Genomic DNA, 22,209 nt, shown 5'->3' with positions numbered 1-22,209 from the left:
GCATGGCTCCATGTTTAATCCCTTGTGGAAATTATATATATTTAGGAAGTCGATGGAAGTGGAATTTTCATTTTTATGCCTCAGCATAGACCTGTTTTTCATGGAGCCTCTCTAGAACATGTCACATCTGTTTGATGTGGAATCAAGATTCTCATAGTAAATGTTATCCAGGTACTTGATGACATGCTGATCTATCATACTGTGGAAAAGCTGTTGACTAAGCTATTTTAGATACCTCATCCCTCTGGATCCAGACAGGTTGTTGTTTCCCTGGAGATGGTACATTCAGAAAGTACAGTCATTAGTGGCAAAGGATAGTGGTGTAATGAGCTCAGATCAGGACCCAGGGCTTAGCCAATCACAATCAAATCATCAGGACAGTCCATCCCGAGGCTGCAGGGAAACAACCGCCACCTGTAGCAAGTTTGTATCAACACCCTGGGCCAGCCAGTCCTAACTGGGTGACCAGGGTAACCAATCCCCTGAGGCCACAGGTAGCAGGCCTGCCTACCCCCTGATCCCTAACTGTTTGTCTGCACATTTTCAGCCTCCTCACAGGGAGTGACCTAGTGAAATATGGTGGAGATATGGACCCCAGTCTACCCTTGCAGCCTTATCCAAAGCCTTATGGCCTCAGAATAGGTTGACTACCTTCAGCAGGTAATTCAGCAGTTCCCGACCTGGTTGTCCAACTGCAGGAGAAAAAACAGGACTTGTTGGGCCTCCTTGAGGAAGCATGGGCCCAAGCTGGCACCATGCAAGGGTTGAATGGGGTGCTACAGGCCCAGATAGTTCCTCTGCAGCCAGACTGCTATCCTATAGTCACAGCAGGACTCACCACTAGTGGCAGAGGCTTCTGCTCTAGCTACTCCTCTACATATCCTTGAGCACAAGTGTCTGCACCCAGAGTGCTTCAGGGAGGACCTGAAGAAGTTCCTGGGGTTTCTGAATCAGTGCTGCCTCTGGTTCATACTTTGCCCCCATGCCTACCCCACAGATCAGGCCAAGGTGGGATTGTTTATCAGCCTGCTCATAGGGAGTTCCCTGGCCTGGGCATCCATGCTTTTGGATACCTTCAGTCCCCCCTTGAGTAACCTGGAAGGACTCTTGCAGGCTATATCCCAAATATACACAGGCCCTCTCTAGTCACAAATGGCAGAAGCAACCCTATAGTCCCTGCAGGAGGGCAGTTGGCCTGTGAGCCAGTATAGTGCAGACTCTCAGCAGTTGGCTGCTAAGATCACTGAGATTTAGACAGTCCACAGAAAATGTGCATGCCCCCAGTTTGGTCCGAGCATTCCACCAGGCCCATCCAGAGAAGCCTGGAGCCCAGAGGCTGCCCTAGAAAGGGGAAGTACTATAACAAGCTCAGGTCAGGTTGCAAGACCCCGCTAATCCCAGTCAAATCATTAGGCAACCTATTCTGTGCAGGGAAATAAGCCCCATGTGCAGCCAGCTTGGATCAGTGCCCTAGACCCAGCCAGTCCTAATTGGGCAATCAAGGCAACCAGTCCACTGAGGCCACAGGCAACAGGCCCTACCCCGGACGTGGTGCCTAACAAGTGATTGTGTGTAACTGCTGGTTTCAGAGCTCAGTAGTTAACATGGGGGCAGGGGCCCATCAGAACTAAAACTTTTTGTGTGTGCCAGTATACATCTGGATCATGCAGGACAAGTTAGAATATTTAGAAGTGAAGAGACCAGATTAAACAGACTGGCAAGCCCTGGCAGAGTCCAGACCCATGAAATTCCTGGATGCCTCCAAAAAAACTGTGGTCCACTAAACAAAACTGCTCATAGCAGGATGGGAGAGCATTACCTAGAGCTAGAAGTATGGTTGAGTAGGCAGCTTTTGGAAAGTGCAGAAGGGGAGACAGTGGTTGAACCAAGATGTATGTGCATCTTGCCCAAACCTGACCCCTTTTTTTGGACTGGAATAAATTTCCTGAACTTCTAGGAACTCTTTACTTAAAAGTCAAAAAATAGCAAAATGGCCTCGCTCCCCACATGAGAGGCATGAACCTTCCCAAACCCATCACCTCCCTTCTGGTGAGAAGGGAGTCTGTACAATGTCCACCTCCATCAAGATCCATTAGGGTTGGCCAGGTGCAGGCCAGAGCTTCATGGAGATACCTAGACAAGCCAGCCCATTCCTAGTGCCATTCACTCAAACTGCAGTCAGTCCAGATATGCACATCAGTATATGAGTCCACCTTGGCAGGGGCTTCAATTCACATGAACTTGACTTTAATTTCTTCATTCAGGCCCTGGTAGAAGTAGTGGAGATGCACGGCTTAGTTCCACTGTGTATCTACAACTAAGCACTGGAATTCAGCTGCATTTCTAGCAACTAGTCATTGGCCTTGTCTGAAGATCTGCAAGGCTGCCTCTGCTGAGCACATAGTGCAGAACATCAGAGGAAACCTCCACAGTCTGAATGAAGTCCTTGCAGTTATTCAGCAGAGGCCAGGATCCTTCCAGGACCAGGGAAGCCTGGGCAAGCCCAGTCAATAAGCTAATTACTGTCACAATGCTGGCCTTGTCCATCAGCTTAACAAGAGACGAGAACTGAATTTATCAAGCAGAGGTGCCTTCAGCTCACAAGTCAGTAGTTCGGTCAGAGTTGGCAGGACTACAAAAAGTGCTTGGTTAGCCAGCTCTTTGTCCCTGCAGGGTATGGAACTATACGTGCATGCCAGTGTTCAAAACTTGCAGAGCAATCTCTTGGGCTTGCAAATTGTACGTCCTGGCTGCCATAGCCTAAAAATAAGGCACCTAAAAGGCCAATCTAGATTTTGCCATTTTTTTCCACTGTCTTCAATAGGTTCTGGGCCTAACCTGAAAACAAGAGTTGCAGAGAAGAAATTTTATTTCATAGAGGGGAAAATAGTTATTTCCAGGTCAAAATTATTAACTATTACATATAGAACACAGAACTTGGTTGGAAAGGTTTATTCTGTTTCGTCTTCAGAAATTCTAAGGTGTTGTGTAAGTACAGCTTTAAGACGCATTGTGAAGCAAAGAAAGGAACTCAGTTCTTCAATAAGACTTAACCTTTATTTAAAAATTTCATTTAACAGAACTCTCCCAGTAATATGAGCATGAGTAATCAGCCTGGCACTCCCCGGGATGACGGTGAAATGGGTGGAAACTTTCTAAACCCTTTTCAGAGTGAGAGTGTAAGTATCTTTTTGACTCTTCTGTTTGGCAGACACTCAGTCACTAGTCTTATCATCTGTTATCTCTATATTTTTACTAGATCCTAATATTATAATATGGATCTGCTGAACAAACTGTTGTGCTAAATAACGTCAGTAAATTTAGAGCCAAGAGACAGAGTTACTACAGAAATCCATGAGTAGTGGATGAAAATTAGATGTACATCAGTATTATCCTAGATTCACACACATACTTATTTGGTAATGAATGATGGGATGTGCATTTGGCAGTTAAAATCGAAACAGTGTAGACATGAATATTCAGCCAGTCATTCAAAAGCAGTCTCTGAGGTAGGATGTGTCAGTTTGTGGCTGCCCAACTTTTCACCTTCCTTGATAGTATATTTTGTAAAGTAGGAATGTCTTTCAAAACATGATCCACACTTAAGTACCAGAAAATCTATAAGATTTTATAAAAAGCCATGATGTGGTTTTAGGTACAGGAAAGCAAACACCCCCTCTAGTGTTCATTATGTGACAAATGAGACTTTTCATAAAAGTGCCAGATCTTGAGGCTAAACAAATATTGTTTACAATACTAAACTATTTTAAATCAAGAAAATAGTGAAGAACATTGTCATATCCAGGTGCCTAAAGTTAGATTTCTAAATCCATATTTTGGTTCCTATATAGAAATGGCCTGATTTTTCAGAAGTGCTGAGTAGCTTCGGAACTTGTATTCTGACTGGAATTAACTTCTGTCAGACCCAAGAGCAATTCCATTTATTATGCCACTGTAGAATTTAGCCCAGTTGCTATGAAGATTGAATGTTGTTTCTTCTAATTCATACCACAGCCAAAATCCTCAGCATGTTTTATGAAATTGATTACATTTTTATTTTGCTTCTTCAACAAACATACAAATATGAAGAATGATCAATTTTCTATATTTTAGCCATCCACTGTTCAATAACTTTGAACAAAAGGTCCTCACCTAGAGAGGTATGTTTCATAATTTGCAAAAGAGTAGCAACTAAACCGCATCAGATTTGATTTATAGTCATGGCAGTGCTTGACTCTAAATTCAGCTTACTCAACTTGTACTGTATGCCAACAATCTGACTGAACAGACAGAAGCCAGTCCACTAAACTAGGCTCATTAAAAGAACAGCAAGTAGTATCAGTTATATGCCACAGAAAATATTGGTTCTCTCAGACATTCCTGTATACTTAATTGTTTTAGCTACTGGTTTTTTTACCTGAATCAATTCCTGATCTGGCTTGTAGAAATTTTGCTATACCTCTTACTGTACTTCAAGATGCCTGTCTCACTCACAAGCCAGAGTTTAGTTTCTTGAGTCTCTTTCATGCTTTCTCAACCACCCCTGCCACTTCTTTTCTTGGCTACTTAGAAAGAATATTATCAGTGAGCTAAATTCTGAGTTCTTTCCTCAGGCAAAATTCCCATTCAGTTCACCAGGAGGTTTGAATCAAAATAAGGACAGCACTAGTAGTGATAATGTGATTACTATTACTATGTTGTGGTATGATTGAATCATTATAATTACAATTATATATAATTAATGTATATTTAATAAAATAATGCAAGTAGTAGTAGTAATAGCAGCAATTTGTACAGTACTTAATCTGTATATAAACAAAGAATTTATTCCCTGGCCCAAATGCGTATGCTGTTGTTGCATACTCTGGTTGTAATCCAAAAAGCTTTAAGACTTTTCCTATCTTTAAACACCTGAGTGGTCCTTTTCAATGACTTACATGCTTAAGGCTTTATTGAATAAGCTTTGCCGAATCCAAGTGAGAGTCTGCAGCACCTGGCAAAAGCAAGACCCAAAACAGACAAGATCAACAAAGAAAAGGCGAGACCTCAGGCAAACTAGGTTTCCCCCGGTTAGTCTGTTCGAAGCAATTTGCATTAGAGCTAGGTACAGGCAGTCAAAAAGCCCAAGGCTGAATCATTTTAATCTTCGCAGGTTAGTCTACACTGCGTAGATTGAACTGATAAGCAAGTGAACAGACATTCACTTTTGATTCTGGAAATGCAGCCACATGACTGCAGTGGCCCAGACCAGAAACTGCAGGGGGGTGGGAGGGTGGCACTAGAATACGCCTCTCTGCTTAGCTGGAGCAGACAGCTTGGGCCAAGCCTAGCCCACCAGCCCTGCAAAGGGGTGGGGAGGGAGTGTTTATGGGGGAGGTGCAAAGCATCCTGGGGTGCTGGAGGACTGCTGAGTTAACTTGAATCTGGAGGGGATCTGGGACACAAGTTCAATAAACCGATATAACCTAAATCAATTAAGTCTGATACTACATCCATCCAGGTTTATCTTAAACCAGTTTCGGCCATTTTGAAAGTGGTTTATGTGCACTTGAACTTCTGTTGTATCATAGAGTTGAATCAGTTCTGATCACTTATAATGGTTTATGTGTAATTTCTGTCCCTAGCCAAGAAGTATGACTTAACCAAAACACTGGTTCTGAAAACTTTGGAACCTGGAGAATAGGCAGACCCAGAGATTTATCCTTTAGCTGATTTCTTATTATGTATCAGCATGTAGAAAGGCAAAATTAATGTTTTTGCTATATCTCACAGACAATTCCAATTAAAAAAACAGTGAGACTACTGGAGGCTTTGTGGTATCTCATCAGTAACTTGTGATGAGGTACTGTTACTTTGAGGGGGGCTGTAGCTTGAAACAGGGCTGCAGTTCAGTATGTGTTACGATAATAAGGCAATATAATGTGATGGCAGGATTTTCAGTTCATAGAAAAAGCATAATAACTGATATTTGATATAACCAACTTCTGAAAGATTAAGCCAAAGGCCTAATTTCATTTCAGTAAGGCATTTTTCCAACACCTTTCCCCACAAGTGGTGAAATGCCAGCTCCAGTGATGTGAACACCCAGCTACCATGCTCTGCAAGCATATCTGCCATCAGCTTATGCATATACCCTAAGTAGCCCCAGCACTGACTAGTGAAGAGCAAGTTAGGGCACTTAAGGAAGAGCTGCTATAATTGCATCAGCCAGGCAGTATCAGCAAACGCTAACATTTATTTTCTGCTCATGATTTACTTATTCATTTCATAAGTTTTGTTGTAATTTAGATGGAAAGAAATTTAAATATATAATTAATTATTGTAGCACAAACTGAACAACAGTCCTGACAAATTTAAAAGGATAAAAATAAAAGAGCAATGAATTGAAATTCAAATTCATTGTTTTGTTCCAGAAGCGAATGTAGTGGCCTGTGAAAGAATTGTTAAAATGTGGATTCCTCTTTTCCAGTACTCCCCTAGCATGACAATGAGTGTGTGATCCATTACCAAGTCTCCTCATGAAGACCGCAGTGAGTTGGCCCTCTTCAGAGAGCTACTACAGAAGAAAATTACTCGTCCCAGTGTACAGTTTAACAAAAGGATCTCAGACACAATCAGACCCACCATTTTTCCTACCATCTCCCCAGTTTTGTCAAGAAAGTGGGTCCAAAAATGATTCCAACAACTGTAAAGAGTGGCATAAGAGAACTGCCCAAGACTGAACTGCAAACAATTTTCTGTGTATGTACATGTACGGGTAGATGTATATATGTGTGCCTGTGTGCTTGTGTGTGCACTATATAGACATACACACACACACATACATATATAGACCCGCAGGACATTGTAAAATATTATCACATGACATCTTAAGTAGAAATAAGAAGTAGGGACTTTTATTCCATCTTTTTTTCACGTTTACATTTTAACTATTAAAATTTGCTTTCCCTCTCCCCTCCTGAACTGTTTTGTGCTGCATATATCACTGCTTTATAAGTTATTTTTTAAGGTGAACTCAAATGATAAATTGTCTGATTTTGTAAATGTCTGCCATTATGGATAGGAATAAAATTGCTTATAAGAGGGCTTTCATTAACTTGTGTTTGATACCAGTTATCCTGTGAATCATATTCTGTGCTGTCTCAAGAAATAGAAGAAAGCTCATTTTAATTTTTTGGAGAAATTTAATAATTTTTCATCAAGCCTTGGTGACATTTTTTATACTTTGCCTTTAAAAAAAGAAGCACTGATGGTTATTTTCTTCCTTAATTGAAGCCTAATTATCTGCAATATCTATTTTAAATGGAAGCCTGAATTTGATACAAGCTTCTTGGTTTATACAGAGTACTTTAAGGTTGCTGTAAGTGAGTTCCAGTTGCTATAGAATCTAGCAATAAAGTGTCAGGGCTGCTTCTGCCCTTGGAAATGAGTTTTCTACTTAGCATGATCTTCCGTAGGGGTGGTAGTTAGTAGAAATACAGTAGAATTCTTACTACTGAAACCTCCTTTTCTAACAAACTGCTGGTGTCCCTCCCTTTTCTACTGATTCTTAGCTGATTCCCAATTATCCATAGTCCTGATTGTCTTAACATACTTAGTGTCTCCCAAGCCATTCAGATAATCAGGACTCCACCGTACATGAATGTGTTACTTTTCACTAGAAATACTGGAACAGAACTTCTAAAAATCTTTCTGTATGTGTAATCATATAGGTAAACCAAAATACCTGAGCATTTCATGGTTATGACCCATGCTGAGAGCATTGGAAGGCTTAAGCCTTTCTGCCAGATATAGGATGTCAACAGAGGTCTGAACCCATTCTGTAAGGAGTTCAGTATACTGTATTTCAAAGCTGTGGAGATAGTGGAAAAAAGGAGAATGGTGATACGGCTTCCTTAACATTAAAAAAAAAAAAAAAGCCTTTTGAAGGAGACTCCCTTAAAGTGAAGCTCTAACTTCTGAGGACCTGAGGTTATGTTAAATTTAGTGCCCTATGACTCCCACCTTTCCCAAGAAAATGAAAGATTGCAGCTGTACGTATGGTGTTAGGAAGGCTGATGTTCAGGATCTCAGGCACAAAGTGGCTGAATTAAACTCACGCTGCAGGTTTAGAACAAAGTTCTCATCTTTGCATGTGGGAGGTCCAGATACATAGGGAGAGAAAAGCATCAAGTACAGTGCTCATAGGAAGATTTATAAGGAGAATTTTTGCCCTTAAATTTTAATGAAGGGTTTCATGTAATGGGCTCAGTGGGCTAGCAACTCCCTGCATGTATATATAAATAAAGATATAATGTTTTTACTCCATTGCTGGCATTATACAAACACAAAACTCTTCTTAGATACCAGGTACCTTGAAATGTTGTTAACATTTTAAAGATTTTAAGAGAAAGTAATTTTTAGTTACAAATAATTTTTAAGATGACTTTAAATTAGGTGAAAGCATTCATACGTTATCACTGACTTTCTTCCCAATAATTATTATTTATTTTTTGAAAACAGGTCAATTTTTATTCTTTTGAAGGATCCCAGCAGCACTATGATCAATTTTACTTACACAAAATGAAAAATGAGACCTTAATCCTGCAAACACTTACACATGTATTTAACCTTATTACTGTGAGGAGTGGCAGGGATTTCAGTGGGGCAAAGTAAAGTGGGGTTGTGGCCTTAATATTTACCACATAAATGACAGAACTTTTTATGAGTTTTACATTATCATCAACAGTTTAGTTTATAGTAGGGAATACACCTGAGCATTAAATAAAATTGTGCAATGTAGAGTACAGAATAGAAATGCATCCTTTATTCAGTTTCCAGTGCTGTGTTTTTAAATGTAAAATCTTTGTCAAAATATTTTCTCATAATTTCACTCCAATAGCATGAGATGCTTCCAGATACATAGTGATTCTTTATCACCCTCCCTCCCCTGCCATGTCCCACTTGCAGCATGTCATCAACTTTGCATAATAGGATAGATCCTGCACGATTCAAGTCATTCAAGTAAAGAATGGCAAAGAGGGCAGGATCAGCCCCTGCATCACTTCAGTTAGAATTACAGGGCAGGATCTTGCAGTGTGTTAAACATGTAAAATAACATTTTGCACTCAGGTAGCCAGCCTAATACATTTTGATGGGACCCAACCTATGTGTGAGCTGTGTGAGGAGCCGGGCTCAGCTGGAGACAGCAGCAGTGGCAGCAAAGCCAATTCCCCCTCCTTGCACCTGCTTCCAGGCTAGCAGGGAGTACCCAGGGCAATCAGGCAAGGAGGAAAAACTTGCTTGCTGCACTGCTGCCACAGCAACAGACAAGGAAACAGGGAATGGAAGGGGAGGGGAGATGCTGCTGAGCATGGAGGGGAAGAGAAAAGGTTCTGAGAGTGGGGGAGGGATTCTTACCTGCATTGGGAGGGTTAAAAAGTCTTTGGCTGCTGTTTCCACAGCGTGGTCTGCCTGTCCCACTGTGAGGTGGGGGGAAGCTGGGAGTGGCAGTACAGCCACCCCTGCAGCACAGATTGCTGCTCCCACACCCACCTTTACACCCACCTGGATCCACCCATGCTTACGTCTCTGCAAGATCAGGGCTGTAGCTATATTTCATTATCCAACCCATCTCTTGAGTTCTAATGGCACATTTCATCACACATAACTAATAATGATCACCACTACTCTCCCCTTGCTTTCATAGGGACTGAACTTGCAGGTGATCCGTTATTATACATGTGAATAAAGTTATGCATATGCATGTTGGAAAAACAATATTTATTTTCAATAAAAACACACAGGATATTATTTGTGTGTGCTAAATATGCAATTAATACAAGGACAACTTTAGCTTTGAAAGTACTGTAGGGTTGGTTATTTGTTTGTTTGCTTGTTTTCTTGCATACTTTCCTTGCTTACAAAGTCCTTGTTAGGAGTTTGCAATACTAAGAAAAAATGAACATGGCAAGAAAAATTACTTGAGAACTAACTTTTTTTCTTCCTACCTGTGTTTCTAATGCACTGGAAGTCTACATGTAGTGTAGCTGCTTTTGGTTTCTATGCTTATGCCTCAGCATTGCTGATAAGAGCAGACAGAACTTGTCCAGTACTAGGAGTAATGAGAACTCAACTGGAGCCAGGGAATTTTAACAGTGCATTTTAAGAGTTTTCTTTTTATGTGTGTGATGAATAGGACATATTTTTCTTACCATTTTTTTCAATTAAATATTTTAAAATAGAAGAGGTGGAATCTCATATGGAATAGAAGAATCAGGGAGTAATGGATTTTCTTCCTCTATAGAAATTCCAGGAAAAATCCTGGCCCTCTAGAAGTCACTTGGAGTTTTGTCATTGACTTCAGTAGTGCCAAAACTTCACTTTCTTTGTGAATATGTGAAAAGTAACTTTCACATCTGTATCTTATTTTACATGTAGATTTTGTGTAAACAATATTGCCCCTTTTGTGCTTATTAAAAAAGGAGGAAGAAAGGTAGCTGCTTGAATCACAAGTATATTATGTAGCCTGAAATGTACAATTTAAAGTATCTTAATATTTTTATATAGAAGTAAGGCATTTAAATCATTTTACTAGTAATTTCTGATTATGAGGAAGAACTGAGATTAATTTAGAGCTCATGAAAAATGCTGCTCTAATAGCCCTTGGGACCCATTTTTTTGAGTTCCACACACCCCAGTAATGTGCTTCACCCTGGATCTGGAAGGACTTCTGCTTAAAAGTGAGAAAATAGTTCAGTCTCCTTTAAGTTGTCAGTCTCTGTTGGCTGCATGCCATAGTTACCAATTTTCATTTTAAAACTTGCTCAGCTCATTATACAGAGAAACACAATGACCAACTTTCAATTATACCCAACCTCTGCTGTGGCCCAGAAGGGCACCATATCCCATTGCCAGTTGCCAGCCCCCTGAGACATCCACTAACACTCTACCCTCCCACACATGCAAACACACACTTTTGTGGTTTAAAGCAAAATACTGTAGGATCATTATTTAGAATAATTCAAGTTAGGCAGAGGTGAAAGGAGGTTTCTTCTGCATGGATAGCAACCTGGAATCTCTTTATCAGAAGGATAACAGCCTCATTAAGTGGCTAAAACACATTTGAATTTTCCCGTGTCTCATGATTAGCAAATGAAATACTGTACGTAAGGAGGACTTGAAATTAGATGGGTAATTTAATGAGGGACCAGCTGTTACAATATTCAGAGTTGCACATTTTATTCTTTTTTCTCTCTACTTGATTAAATGAATTTTCAACTATTGCACTGATTTCTATGTCCTTGACCAGTAAATAATTTTTAAGCATTACAGTCCATTCCTCCAATTCCTAGACATCCTTCATATTTGCTGTTGTTGCTGTTAAAGGTGTTGGCTAAACTGCAAGATTTGGCCGTATGCATTTGAAGTGGAGAGTACCACAAATGTAAAACTTAATACATCGAGAAATTGTCAGTGTAGGTAACTATATCTTCCTTTAAATCATTCCAAGTAATAATACTTATAAGACCAGCTCCAATTTCAAATCAGTCTGGATTTGTGTGGAGAGTTTTAAAGATGAAATTCTTGCTGAAGTACTTATATTCCAAATAAAAAATCATTTACTCCCTTTTCTAGAGTGACAATTAGTTTCTCTTCAAGCTGATGTTTGCAACAATTAAAATAGCAAATTATCATACCAAGGATCTAACTCAGTATTTCATGGTATAAAAGAAGATATAAAAAATTCCATTCAGTCCTCAAATTTAAGCTACTTCTAAATAGTGTGTGAAGCTTCCTCTTCTCCCCATCCCCGACAATATTGGCCTGGGCTTGCAGGCCCCTGCTCATGAAAGTTGTCTCACTGACACAATAATAGTCTCACGTAACTCATATAATTACATAACTCATATATCTTACATAAATGTGAGAGCTAAAGGTTTGCTGGATTGCACCCCGAACTGCACCTCCAACGTTTATTTAACATATGATCTTATTCAGCAGGTGCCTACCCTTGATGTACACACAGCAGATTGAAAGGGCATGTTACAATCAACCAAATGACGTTTCAAGCTGAAAGAAAAAGGGAGAATCGGATGAGCTCTTCATATCCGCCAAGCATTGCTTGAGTGCATGCATTCATTCATTTTCGGTTTCATAATCTTTATATCTTAAGTGACAGTAATAAATTTAGAATTCACCAAAGGACCATCCACTCAGAGACTTGTTAAAAACCCTGATCCTACGAACACTTGCACAATTTTTTTTTATTTAAAGCATGTGAGTGCTTAATTTTAAGCACCTGAACAGTCTAATTGAAGACAATGGGACTACTCAAATGCATGTGTATGTATTTGCAAGAGCCTGAAATATTAATTATTGAGTCTTCTCTGAAATTTTAGCAATCCCCAGGTGTACTTATGCATTAACATCGTTGATGTCTGGAATAGGAGTTGGCTTTCTTCTGTTTCTTAATTTATTAGACAACTATCCAGTGCTACCTAAAACATTTCTGTGAACTTGCCCTCTCACGTTGTTTCAAATTGTTTATTCACCTCCATTAAAACAACTAAAAGCCTTGCACTATATATCCAAACTCATATTTGGTCACTGTTCATAATTTAAGTTTAAAATATGTAAGGAAGCCTCTCATGAAAAGGAAAAACTTTCCATAAAAATGTATAAAGGTGTTTGTCCTTTCCTGGGTACATGTTTTTACATTTAATAAAAATACAGTTTTCATTTGTAACCTGAAACTTTCAGTTTTTGGCCACTATTTAATTTCTGTGTGCAAAAGAGGTTGAGAAAACAAATTGCATTGTTTCATTTGGATTCAGCATAAGAAATACTTGCTGGATGAGAAACCAGCTCAAAACAAGATTTACTCCATTATCATTATGAATAAGGAAGTTGGATTTTATGCTAAACAGTACCTAACCTTCAAAAATAAGATTCCTGTTATCAAACTTATAGGAAGTTATAAGGGCTCTATACACAAATATATGAATTTCATATGCATACTATATTTATTTTATAATTATGTACAATAGATGGCCTGGTGCAGCCAGTTAGCTCTGTAAGTTTGTGTCTTTAAAGCAAGCAAAACTGAAAGATACAAATTGGACACCCTGGCATGTTCACAGAACTTGGTAAGTAGTGGAAGAGGTATCCACTGAACTCCAGGTATTCTCATGCTACCTTATTCTCTTATATTTATCATTACTCACTGTAAGGTTACATGGATCTGGGAGCTTCCTCCAGATTTTTGTATGCGCAAAAGAGAATGTTCAGTTCCATTTTAGTAGCACCAAAATTGTAGCGGCAGTAGCCTGAGGAACATCAGGAGAAAACATGGGTGATTTGAACAAGTTTTGCACTTTTTCAGTAAATGGAACATAAGAGAACTGAAAATAAATGAAAAGTTGGATTTAATTTTTTGGGCCACCCACCAATAATTACACTGCCCCAGCACAGAAGGATATGCTAAGTTACTTTTCTGTCAAAACAGTGTTTGCACCAAATATGATAAAATGATTAGCCCTACAAATTGGATCTTCCTGGTGGCTAATCTTGTTCCTTTTTTTTCTCCTCTCATTAAGCTTACACTTTCCAACTATTTACAACAGGCCAGCTGCAAACTGTGCTGCAAGAACAATTTACACAAAATCCATGCAAAATGTTGTTTGCATTTGTGAATAGAGCCCTAACTGTAAATAAATTATTTCATCTGTCAGAAATGTCGCATTAAACTTGTTTTGTGTGTGTAAGAACCATCGTGTCATTTAAGGGCAAGATCCTGGAAGCTGCTCATAGTCCTCAGCTCTGCAGATCAGGGCAATTAGCATCTCGCAGGATCGGGTTCCAGATCAGACAAGAGACTATTTTTCTATTTTTGTAAATGGCCTGAAATAAAAATTGCAGTTTGCCATACAAACTGGGGAGGAAAGCAATTCTAAACAACAGGCATTCAATTGAAATATAATTATACAATGCTTTTTATGAAAATTGTCCTCATAATGCACATGATTCAAGAAGTGCACATTATCAGTCATAAGCTACTTAACAGACATCAACAGTGCTGATGGACAAAATTCTGTAAATGGCTACTTCTTTAATACAGAGATACAACCTAAATTGCTTACAGATCCCAGTGGGACACTACTAATGTAAATCAGAGGTCCCTCTCTTGATCAAGATACAGCATTGCTTATTGGGACCTGTAATCTCCACAGGCCCCACCTCTTTTATAAATGAAGGATGGACAAGTTTGAGTACCCTTCCCTCCAGAAAACTAGTCTAATAGGGAGAATGCATAAATATTTATAATGTTATAATGTTTACAGGAAACTAAAAGTGATATTTTTTGAAATTAGACTTTTAAACAATATTGCTAAGAAACTTCAAATTTAAAAGTACTAGTAAAGTAATTCCCATTTCTCAAGAACTCGCAGAGGTTTTTTGGTTTACCACGTTTTAGATGTTTCTTTAACAAAAATTATTTTGTAGGCAAAATCTGAAGTATAACATTAAGCAACAATTTAAAAGTGGAAGTCAGAGCTTTGGGGCATGGGAGAGTTGCAATTTCTAAAAAAAATTCTCATAAGATTTTTGTTTCAGGACAGAAAGGAGAATCCTTGCAAGAAACTTCAATAAACTCCTAGTGGCAATTAAAGAAATGAAAATCACAGTGCTTGAAATGTGCAAAGACCAGCTTTGATTTGTCTCCTTTTTGTGGCAAGTATCTCCTTGCAAAAAAAACCAACCCATTGTGATGTGTCTACTTTGTGCAGGTCTGTCTTTTTTAAAAAAAGAAAAACTTTATACAGATTGCCCTTTCAAGCATCTGGCAACATCTGCTTCTGATGTGGGGGAAGAGAACTTGATGCCTAGTGCATAAGGTCTATTCAAGTTACTTAGTGTAATAAACTATTATCAGCTTACATTGCACAAGACACTCTGGGTAGGAAATGCATTTTTTAATGTTGGCATTTGAACATCAGTAATCGTGCATATTCTGTAAATTATTGTAGGTTTTGTGTAAGAAACCTTGTCACCATTGCTTAATACTGTAAATTGTTTTAAAGCAAGAGGTGGCTTTTGATTGTACAGCCATGTGTATTATATAGTACAGTAGTACTTGTCCTGTCATCAAAACTTGCTGTTCACATACGGTTAAAGCCTTGTTAAGCACGCTCATTGGTTTCAGAATGTAGTGCACACCATGCATGTATCAGCTATTAACAGGAACATGAAATCAAATGTAATACAGAAAAATTCACCACGGTTGGTGTCTTTTAGAGTGTGAAGTTAGACTTTAGCAAGCAAGGGCTAGCTGCAGTTTTAACAGGTTTTCATGCGGGATATGCATCTGTGTACACTGTCTAGTTTAGGAGAAACATGCCCCCTCCCCCATAACACAAAGACTGAGTACAGTCAGACGGTGTGAAGGACCTCCTTGAGGATGAAATGTCCTTCACCACTGCTTGCCCACCTAAGGCAGGCTACAGGACTGCAATACCGTACCTCATAGCCATTGTTCTAGCCTGCAAGATTTCTTGCCATATGGAAAGAATGCCATATGGAGCTGGTGTTTTCTCCTGCATGCTCTGTACATATCCCCTGCACCGGAGCAGGGCTTCTATCCCTCATCTATGAAGAGAATATCGACTTAAATAAGACTTATTCAGGTGGATTTGAAGCAAACAAACAACCTCCTTGACCTGCCTCCCCCCCGAACCCACCCAAGCTTTCCCCTTATTTTTGCTACTTTACAGAGTATAATCAAGACCTGAAATGGTGAAAGTTTGTACTCGTGCTTGGAAATTAAATCCTGTCGAGGGAGGAATACTTTATGACTGGAGAACTAGTAAAAAAGCTGATGGCATGAGCCAAGAAAACTGAGCCATTAAGAGGAAAAGGGATTGTTACTCAGATCATTTAAAACTCTGTTTTTATTTGTGTTAATTAACAGCTATTTAACTTAAATGACTAATTAGCATTTTGAGTAAAAGGAGCTTTTGTTAAATATATTGCACCTTCATCTTTCATTTAAGATGTTAGGAGCTCAGAATAAACATCCTTTATATTTCCTACTGGCTCTCCAGATGAAACCAAGGATAAAGTCCTGATATTTCTAAGGTTAAAAAAAAACAAAAACCTTTAATAAAATCCTTTCAGACATTCTTCCTCCCCCATAATCAGGGCAAAAAGAGTACAAGCCCAATTTTTCAAAACAAAAAAAAAATCCTTGCAGTTCCCATTAAACAATTAGGGGCATCACTGAGAGAGAATGGCTTCCCAAAATTGAGAGTGAACACAATATTTAAACCTAATTTTAAAAAGAAAGTAAAATCCTAGTGTAATGTTCAAAATAAGCAGGAATGTAATTTGAGAAAATAATGAAGAAAATTCAGAAAGCACAATCCTAATTCCAAACAACTCTGAACAAATACGTTCAAGTGAATATAAAATCAAAATTGCTAACATCTGGACTCTCCATAAATTCACTGTCCCTAGACAACCTACCCCAGTTCTCAGTACTTGTTCGAGTAGGTGATTGCTTCTACAAAGAATCAATTTCACACTAACTCAGTTGAAAAACTTGAAAGTCCAAAACTTTCAGACACAAGTCTTATAAATATCATGCAGACTAGAGAACCTTGTTTTAGAATAGAAAATTGTTGTGGTGCAGATCTCTCCCAACCTCATTTGTGGTTGTCTTTTAAAAGCAGCTTCTTAAATCATTTCTGGAGGCCACCTGTGTTGACCAAAGAGCAACAAGCTGTCTGACATTGATTGCTTCAATGAGAGAGACTTAGTCATTTACTTTCCTACCTGCAACTCTGCAAAAGGGTTGTTTCCAGAATACATCTATGTTTGAATCTGGGCAGAATGCTTTAGAAAACACATCTTCTGTGTAAGAATTCTCCTCCCTTAAAACTTGTTTGTGAAACATTCCTCAGCTCTTTACCAGCTACTTCAAGTGCTGAGAGTTTTGGTATTATCTCAGAAAGCTGCAACCTTATTATGACTGTGATGATGCATTTATATATTGAGAAAGACCTGTCATCAGGTGTCTAAGAAAGCCCAGAACATAGCATAAACACTGTGAATCCCTCATATGGAGGGAAGCCTCCCTATGGAGAGGTCAATGAGGGGACATTTTCATGACTTAGGTAAAGCCAAGTTTTACCCTCTGGAAAAATTGTGGCAAGTTAGAAAAGGGGCAGAGATGTGGCCAACAGGTCCATGAACTGTATGGGTCAACTGACCACAATGCACATCTGGGGAGACATCCCAGGGCGCCTATACATGAGCAGCAAGGCTGCTCTGACACACTAATTCCAGCACGTCGGAGCAGACTCTATTAATTGAATCTGCTGAAGTGTGGTAATTACCGCGCTCCAGCAGCCTCCAGCGTTTCATGTATCAGCATTCACACACTTCAAAATGGTGGCATGCATGCTTTATCTAAAGCTCATTCTACGAACCTTAGATAAAACGCCCCTGCTGCCATTATGAAGCATGGGAACACAGGTACACGAGACGCTCCAGGCACTTTACTTGGAGTGGCTCTCAGAGCCACTTTAATTAAAGCGCCATCCCCCACCCTCCTGGAGCTTGTGTAGAAACGCCGTCAGAGAACAAGGGACGCTATTATGCCAGTAGTTTATAATAGTAATCCTGGATTAATTCCATGGGCATTTCAGAGTATCCATCCAGGTTTTGGTTCCTATACAGACATACAAAACACAGTTTTGTGGCTTTATACAAGTGTGGGGGGAAATTTTACCTCATAGCAAAACTCTGAGGAGTAGGAATTTGCGAGAATATCATTTGATTTTCTATTATTTTCAATCTGGCATCTAGTAACCTGACTACCATACTGTCTTATATCACGCTTTCTTAATAATTTTTATTTGAATATTTCTGGAAGCCATTACCCTCTTTTTAAGAATGCCAATATTAGTTTAAGTATGTATTTCTATTAATGATCTTTGACTGCAAAAGTTTTATTCATCTTAAATGGCATATGGAGGTACCATTATGCTATGTACCAATAAGCCGATTACATTTGTTGCTGTTTAAGTTCAGACTAATCTGGTCATTGTATCTAAGAAGTTAATGTGTATCCTTGTTTTAAATTAATTTTTTATAGTAAGATGTCCACATTTCTCAGAAATAAGTCTTGACAGAAGGGAAAAAAGTGGGCTGTTTCATTAAAGCGCAGTGGTTTAGCTGCTCATCACTTAGGATTTTGAGAACACAAGTAGTAATGGCAGTTAGTATTTTTCACAGTATTTGTTATATACTTTTTTCTCATGCGGATTTGGAGATGAGGAAGTCCTAGGTTTTTGATGGGTTAGTTCTACTGGTGGCCATCGCTGCATGGGCTGACAGACTGTCTTCAGGTCATATTCAGTGTTGGACCCTAGAGCCAGCACCAAACCAAAAACCTTGAGATTTTCCTCTTATTCTAGTTCCACTGCTATCTCTCTATTCTGTCTTTTAGCACTATAATAATTATTGTAGCACAAGCTCCCTCTGTAACAAGTTGATGAAGAGCAGAGGTTGAAAATAAGTGAAGCTTATCATTCATACTGTCAGCTTCCTAATGCACCCAACCTCTCACAGCCAGGGCCTTGAGATGCAGTCTGCTTCTGAACTTGGCTTATCACTTCATCATGCAGGAGTAGATTTCATTTTATTTCATAAGTCTAAGAGCAGCTGTATTGATATGTTCACTTTGTTTTCTGAATTGCAAGCCATTCTGTATTGAAAATGATTGTGCGTATTGTCTAGCAATGAATGAAGAGTTGGAAATAGCTATTTATTATGTGCTAATATACTCCCTGCTTACCAGTTAGATATTTCAAGTACTGAACTCCAGCAAAAAATGCTGTTCCAGAATCATCTTAATTTTAATATTACACTCACATGAGAATGAGAATATTTCTCTTGCTATTTCTGAATTTCAGTGATTTTTGGAGAAAAGAGGAAATGGCCCAAGTTCGTGATGGGAAAGGTTACAGTGGTAACAGTTAATTAACTAATTTTCAGATGCATCAGAGTAGCAGGATCCATTCTGTCTATCAGTTGATATACTTCTAGCTGCCTTGGTTATTCCACATTCTTCCCTTGTGCTTACTAAAGCATTTTGACATTCTATAGACATAGAAGATGACACAGCCAACCTGTCAAGGTGCATAGAAATGTAGCAATTACTAAATTACATTATTTAGCAATCATTTATTTTCCGTGTTTAATTTTAAACTTACCTGTATGTATTTTTATTATTATTATTTCAGCATTATAAGAACTTGAGAAAGTTTGGGCATAAAAAAGATCTTCCATATGTAGCAAAAAAAGATTTATAATTTACATTAAATGTAAGCTTGTACCATACCTTCTACATTTCCTGTGCCTTTAATATATGTATCTTTGAGTAGGCAAACTTCTTCCCCTTTCTTTGATTATTCTATTATATCAAAGATATGCTGTATTTAATATAGTAACATCTGACATAACGAACATTTGGGGCTCACTGGATTAGTCAGAGCTAACATTTCTCATTTCAGATGCCATATTTTTTTTCACAGGATCATAAAGCAAAAAGACATCATGCAGGCATTAGCTTTTCTATTACCCATCCATATGACTTCTTATAGAGAAATTAAAATTCTGTTTTCTCAACACACTCCATTCTGCATCCCTTGTTCTCACAAAACTCCAGTGACTTAAAACTTAATACTGACCTGAGTAGGAATTTTGGGAACACCGTGAATGCAGGAGCAGCTGTTTAGCAGAAGTGTAGGCTGCTCTGTGTCTTTTCAGCAATCATAAATGTAGCATTTACTGACTTCTTTCTAGTGAAAACACTGAGCGTGCTTAGCACTTAAACAAGTTTCTGAGACATGAGTGTCAGACTATATAATTGCATCTCATCTAATTTTGACACTTAACCACTAATATTTGATGAGGCCTGAATCTCAATAGTAACTACATGCTCTGATTATGATATACCAACTAAGAGCAAAAACTGAAATCTGAACAGTCTGCTTTAGCATTGCAGATACCTTTAAAATGTGACTGTGAAAATATTTTTAAAAGTATGTGATGCTTGACTTCCTTTACCAACCAAAATGATCTACAGCCTTCTGCACTGTGAAAGGCAACCTCTGCTGGCAAATACAGGTTTTACACCTGCCCAACTTATTATCAGAAACTTCATCCAAGCCATAGAAGCCATTCATTTTATTTGTGTTTGTGTAATCAAAGCAATTAGGGACAGAAACTCCAGGTGTGAAGGAGTAACTCTATCCACCATTTGACTCTTTTTTTTTTTCTCTCTCTCTCATTTGTGGGAGGTCAGTGTTTTTTGGGTTTGTTTGTTTTTCATTTTCTTAAGTTATAGCTGTATCTTTTTAACACAGAACAGTCTAAGAACTGTTAGACTGGGCTGATGGAACATAGCATTAGAAAGTGGAAGATTCACTTTGGTAAAAAGGTGTAACACATGCCAGTAGGGAAATGCATACGCGCAAATAGTTTTGATACCAAGACTACAAACCAAGATGGTAAGAGTTATGTAAAGATTTGACAACAGAATCTATCCTCCAGTGTTTGGGTTTTTAAACTTTTGTCATTTATATTTTATTTTGGGAGAGAGGAGCTTGGGGAATGTCAGACCACATGAGGAATTTTAGAAATATATCACTCAGCAATCATTTTATAAAGTTTAACTTCAAAATGCACTATGATTTATTATAAAAAATATATTTTCTTCTGCTTGCAGACATGGTTGTTCCATTTTGTGATACGTTAAACTAAGCAGTTAATTTGGTGCACTGCATAGCTGCATGAATTCATCACGTGTACATACATACCTGTGCAGCATTATTTTGGGTTTTGTATTTGAATTTGCAGTATTGATTATTTTTGTATTTACTTTGCCTCTGTTATTGGAATTGTAGTAAACATAATTTATACATATGATTTTACAACTGTTTTGCAACTGAGAAGTCTTCTTTAAATTGTAAAGTTTTATTGATGGAAACTCATTAAAATGGTATAAGAATTATATTAACAATTGTTTTGTGTTTTGATGCTCTCTGTACATAAATATATGTCTATTTATCTGTTTAATGGTGCTTGTGTCTTGCAATTTTGGATACATTTTAGAATAAAGTTTCATTTTACAAGAATAAGTTGTATTTTCAAAAGCTGTGTCAAAATAACATTTTTTTCAAGGAAAAACTAAAGTAATAACCTCTTTAACCTCAGAACCTCATTAATGTCAAGAAGTAAAAAATGTGCTTCAATAATATGGAAGAGTCTACTACTAAACGGGCATTATTATATGTACTGATTTATTTAAAGAATTGATGTCCAATAGCTAACCCATCACCCAAAAGATCCATTGTAATAATGTGTCCTGCATCTGCTGAATCCATCAGTAATACACAGTTTTTAAAGGCTTTCTATACTTGTGATAATGTCATGCTTATCATTTTTACTGTAATTTTCCCAAGGCATAGTAGAACTTTCTGATCCCATTTATATATATTTAAATATTGCGTGTTTTGAAGAATGAACTTGTACCAAGATTCCAGATTAGAATCCCCTAAACATTGAGGAAACTTAGATCTTAGGCTCTCTAGTGAACTGAACCAATTTCCCTTAAATCTACTAGAATAATTTCAAATTTGGGGTGACATTCAGATCTGGATCACAATGTTGTTCCAGTTTATCTATGTAACTTGAAGACTAACTACTGTTGCTCTCTAGTTTTCCTGGCTTTACTTTTCATAAGATTTATCTACATCTGATACAGAGCTCATCTTTTATTAATAAGTGCATTACTCCTTCTGCCACAATTTCTCTGAAGGCACTCTGCTGTGTCTTGTACTTCAGAGCACTCCTGAGATATGCTATTATACAGTACAAAGCTTTTAAAATCATGTTGCTTCAATTACAAATGTATGTTATCAGGAGGCAAAAATCATATATCTCATTTTTCTTTGTAACCATTTATAAAACAAAACAGCACCTGTTTTTTTATATATTCCATGCAAAAAGCCACAAGTCCATTGGTGACAATCATCCCTTGACTGTACAAACCTTTTAAATTGCATTAGAAAAGAATTTTATTGAAAGGTAACCATTTTCTAATTCTGTTAGCCATAGTGTTAAGGTTTCATACTTAATACAGTATTACATATTTATTCATTC

General features: G+C 38.1%; 1 protein-coding gene across 1 annotated transcript in view; it reads left to right on the top strand.

The window, feature by feature from the left end:
- Positions 1-21,553, top strand: part of SSBP2 (single stranded DNA binding protein 2) — a gene marked incomplete at its 5' end in the record, with an annotated part of 243,120 nt that extends 221,567 nt beyond the window's left edge. The window contains 2 exons of the mRNA XM_025193504.1: positions 3,081-3,179; positions 14,596-21,553. Coding sequence (XP_025049289.1) covers positions 3,081-3,179; positions 14,596-14,631 — 135 coding nt within the window. The remainder of the gene's footprint in view (positions 1-3,080; positions 3,180-14,595) is intronic.
- Positions 21,554-22,209: the final 656 nt, after the last annotated feature.

The sequence above is a fragment of the Alligator sinensis genome, unplaced genomic scaffold (genome assembly GCF_000455745.1).
Source record: "Alligator sinensis unplaced genomic scaffold, ASM45574v1 scaffold1491_1, whole genome shotgun sequence".
NCBI classification, from domain to species: Eukaryota; Metazoa; Chordata; order Crocodylia; family Alligatoridae; genus Alligator; species Alligator sinensis.
This window is presented reverse-complemented; position numbering and strand designations above follow the sequence as displayed.